We start from the raw sequence: 4,738 nt of genomic DNA, 5'->3' as shown, positions 1-4,738 counted from the left end.
TTGCACATTTCATTATAATAATTGACTTTGTTTTCTAGAGCTGCTCTTTGAAATCTTCTGTTCAGCTCTTTTATCTTGTCATTTCTTCCTTTTGCTTTAGCTACTCTCTATTCAAGGGCAAGTTTCAGAGTCTCTTCTGACATCCCTTTAGGTCTTTTCTTCCTTTCCTGTCTTTTAAATGACCTTTTACTTTCTTCATGAATGATGTTCTTGATGTCACCCCACAATTCTGGTTTTGGTCACTGGTGTTCAATGCATCAAATCTATTCTTTAGATGGTCTTTAAATTGAGGAGGGATATAATCAAGGTCATATTTTGGCAGTCATGGACTTCTTTTAATTGTCTTCAGCTTCAACTTGGACTTGCATATGAGCAGTTGATGATCTGTTCCACAGTCAGCTCCTGACCTTGTTTTGGCTGAAGATACTGAGTTTCTCCACCACCTCTTGCCACAGATGTAGTCAATCTGATTCCTGTGTACTCTGTCTGGTGCAGTCCACGTGTATAGCTGTTGTTTGTGCTGTTGAAAAAAAGGTATTTGCAATGAGTAAGTCATTGCTCTTGCAAAATTCTATCATGCGATCTCCAGCACTATTTCTATCACCAAGGCCATATTTTCCAACTACCCGTGATTGTTCTTTGTTTCTAACTTTTGCATCCCAATCACCAGTGATAATCAGTACATCTTGATTGCATGTTCAATCAATTTCAGACTGCAGAAATTGGTAAAAAACCTTCAATTTCCTCATCTTTGGTTTTGGTGGCTGGTGTATAAATTTGAATAATAGTAGTATTAACTGGTCTTCCTTGAGGGTGTATGGATATTATCCTATAACTGACAGACTTCAGGATAGATATTCTACCACATTCTTTGTGATGATGAATGTCACGTCATTCCTCTTCAATTTGTCATTCCCAGCATAGTAGATCATATGATTGTCTGATTCAAAATGGCCAGAACCAGCTCATTTCAGTTCACTTAAGTGTAGAATATCATCTTTATGCATTCCATTTAATTTTTGACAATTTCCAATTTTCCTAGTTTCATACTTCGTACATTCCATGTTCTGACTATTAATGGATGTTTGCAGCTGTTTCTTCCTATTTTGTGTCATGCCACATCAGCAAATAAAGGTCCTGAAAGCTTTACCCTATCCACATCATTAAGGTCGGCTCTACCCTGAGGAGGCAGCTCTTCTCCAGTCATATTTTGAGTGCCCTCTGACCTGAGGGGCTCATCTTCCAGCACTATACCAGACAGTGTTTCAGGGCTCTTTATAAAGTTTTCCAATAATATATCAGACAGTGTTTCACTGCTATTCATAAGGTTTTCACTGGCCAATTCACTGGGAAATAGATGGCCTTTTCCTTCTTCTGAATCTGTCTCAGTCTGGAAGCTCCGCTGAAACCTGTCCACAATGGGTAACCCTGCTGGCACTTGCAACACTGGTGGCATAGCCTCCAGCCTCACAGCAATAGGCAAGCCACCATAGTATGAAAAACTGACAGACAAGTTTGTCTCCCTTAGCTGTTCCAAACTGCTCTGCTCACTTCCCAGTCTCCCTCAGCCATTCTAAACCACCATCGGCTCACTTTCTGATCTCTCTCAGCTACTCCAAACCTGCTATGCTGGCTCACTTCCTTCCTGGTCTCCCTCAGCTGCTCCAAACCCATCATGCCAGCTCACGCCTTTGTTGTTGTTGTTGTTGTTATATGCCGTCGAGTCGGACCTGACTCATAGTGACCCCTCCTTGGGTTTCTGAGGCAGTATCACTACGGAAATAGATTGCCCCAACTTCCTTCCAAGGAGTGGCTGGTGGGTTTGAACTGCCAGCCTTCTGGTTAGCAGTCAAGTGCCTTAGGCACTATGCTACCAGAGCTACAATGAGATAATATCTCACCCCAGCAATAATGGCACTGATCATAACAACAGAAGAAGAAAAATATTAAGGCTTTGGGGAGACTGGAACTCTTATATACTGCCAGTGGGACTGAAAAATGGCACAACCAGTGTGGTTGTTAAGGCAGTGTGTCAACTTGGCCACACCTGGTTTTGAGTGGCTGGGCAGATGGATGCAGTTATTCTCCACACTGAGACTGGTAATCCACTCCATGGTGGAATCTACTGAGAGCAGCTGAGTAGTTGCCTTAGGGGTGTGGTCTGGTTCAAGTATATAAGAAGACACTTTGAGAAAGGTCTGGAGCTTTTGACATATCTGGATCCTGCATTTGGTTACCAGGAGTATGGTTAAGGGGAAAATGGGGAATCACTGTTTAGGAAGAAGTGAGTATCTGTTAAAGGTGATGGGAAATTTGGCAACTGATAAAGGTAAGGGTTGTACACATGATTAATATAATCAGTGTAACTGAGTTATGCATGTGAAGAGTGTTGAATTGGCAAAAGCTGGAGTATATATGTTTTTGCCACAATGCAGGGGGGCAGGGTACAAACTTGCCCAAGGTTACATAGCTAGTGGATGACAGATATAGGATTCAAACCTAACAGTCTGACTCCACAGCCTCTGCTCTTATCCTTACCCCATAGTGGCTTATAGAGAGGAGGAGCATGCCAGAATGAGAAGAGTATGCCATGAAGTATGCATAACTCAATTCCCTGCATCTAACATGCAAAAAAGGGGAAAATATTTTTAACTACAAGATCTTATTTGTTCCTCATAAAAATATGTGCTTACATAAAATGAACATGTAGGTTATATATTTGATCCCTTCTGACTCTCAAATTCTGACTCTCAAATCCTAATCTTTGACTTTATATTCCCTATGATATAAAAGGCCCACTTTGGTGAATCACATTTGTGAAAAATGAAATATATTTTCATTTTTCTAGGACAGTCTAACTAACTATACCAGAGTAATTAATTCTTAATACAAAGTGGGTCCTTTCAGCAATTAGGTATCTATTTTAAGTTCTAGGTTTTAGCAAACAAAGACATTATGGCTGCTGTGTTTATACATGTAAGAGTAACAATCCTTGCTAAATTATAATACCTTTACTAAGAAGGGGATACTGTAACTTTAGCTACTAAGGCTGCAAATATTACAGGGACTATATGATCAAAATAATAGCTATGACATGTAGCTTGAAGTAAAAATAGAGTAAAATATAAAGTAAACTTACAGTAGAACGCTTCCAGAAATGAATAATGTCATCAGTATCTGTTGCAGGATTAAATAAAAAGTAGTTCCGCCATTCATTCCAGTCCACAGTCAAAGTCCCATCACTATCAATACTAAAATTTAACAACAACAAAAAGTGCTTGTAATATTTAGGACAATGTGAGCATCATTATAAAAATCAATTAAATACTTATTAAATATTGTACCAGTCACTCCTTTGGGCTTCATGAATATCACTGTAGACTCACCCCTCACTTATTGACTATCTTTTGTTATCTGACACTTCACCTTAATGACTCTATAAAAAATCTACTATCCAACTATTCTGCACATTAATGACATATGTCAAGCAGTAACAAACACGAAAGTGCAAGGCAAGAGTAATGCTGCCTGTGATGGTTAAGGTTTTGTGTCAACTTGGCTAGGCCATTATTCTCCATTAGCTAATGATGTAATTTGGCAATTATGCAATGATTCAGTTATACTCCATTTTGTGATCTGATGTGGTCATCCTGCATTTTTGCATAATGCAGATTTTCACATAATGACCTGGTCTTCAGAACCTAACCATGTTGATTAGTGAGGAAGGGGTGTATTTCCATATTTTTTTTAAAGGAGACTTTATTTTTCAGAACAGTTTTAGATTTTCAGAAAACATGAGAAGATACTACTACATTATATTACACAATTACAAGTCATACCCAGTTTCCCCTATTATTAACATCTCACATTAGTATGGTACATTTCTCATGGTAAATGAACCAATATTGATACATTATAATTAACAACCCAAGGAGGGGTCGCTATGAGTCGGATCCAACTCCATGGCAGTGAGTCTGGGGTTTTTTTGGTTTCATATATTTTACTCAGATTTCCTTAGTTTTTATCTGCTGGCCTCTTTGTGTTCCAGGATCCCATCTAGGATACATATTACATTTAGTCGTCATGTCTCTTTAGACTCCTCTTGGCTGAGAGTTTCTCAGATTTGCGTTCTTTTTGGATGAACTTGATGGTTTTGAGAAGTACTGGTCAGGTATTTTGTTGAATGCCTCTCCATTGGAATTTGAAGATTTTTGCATCTATATTCATGAGGGATATTGGTTTGTAGTTTTCCTTTTTTAGTGATGTCTTTGCCTGGTTTTGGTAACAAGGTTACGCTTGCTTCATCAAATGAATTAGGGAGGATTCTGTCCTCTTCTATGTTCTGGAATAGTTTGAGTAAGATAGGTGTCAGTTCTTCTCTGAACATTTAGTAGAATTCTCCTTTTAAACTGTCTGGGCCAGGACTTTTTTTGTTGGTAATTTTTCTATGACCTGTTCAATTTGTTCTTTTGTTATGGGTCTATTCTACTTTTCCATCTCAGTCTGTGTTAGTTTAGGTAAGTAGTGTGCTTCTAGAAATCTGTCCATTTCTTCAAGACTTTCAAATTTGTTGGAGTACAGTTCTTCATAGTATCCTGATACTATCTTTTTTATTTCAGTTGGTTCTGTTGTGATGTCACCCATTTTGTTTCTTATTCAGGTTATTTGTATTTTCTCCCTCTTTTCCTTTGTTAAATTTGCCAGTGGTTTGACAATTTTATTAATCTTTTCAAAAACC

At 38.3% G+C, this 4,738-nt stretch overlaps 1 protein-coding gene across 1 annotated transcript in view; it reads right to left on the bottom strand.

Annotated features, from left to right (window-relative positions):
* LOC103204725 (calcium-binding mitochondrial carrier protein SCaMC-1-like) overlaps positions 1-4,738 on the bottom strand; it is a 97,520-nt gene that overhangs the window by 47,509 nt on the left and 45,273 nt on the right. Inside the window, exon 4 of the mRNA XM_007949925.1 lies at positions 3,140-3,251. Coding sequence (XP_007948116.1) covers positions 3,140-3,251 — 112 coding nt within the window. The remainder of the gene's footprint in view (positions 1-3,139; positions 3,252-4,738) is intronic.

Source organism: Orycteropus afer, unplaced genomic scaffold (genome assembly GCF_000298275.1).
Source record: "Orycteropus afer afer isolate SDZICR_OR568_19922 unplaced genomic scaffold, OryAfe1.0 scaffold00010, whole genome shotgun sequence".
Lineage (NCBI taxonomy): Eukaryota > Metazoa > Chordata > Mammalia > Tubulidentata > Orycteropodidae > Orycteropus > Orycteropus afer.
Note: the sequence above shows the minus strand (reverse complement) of the source record. Positions and strands in the feature narration are given on the sequence as shown.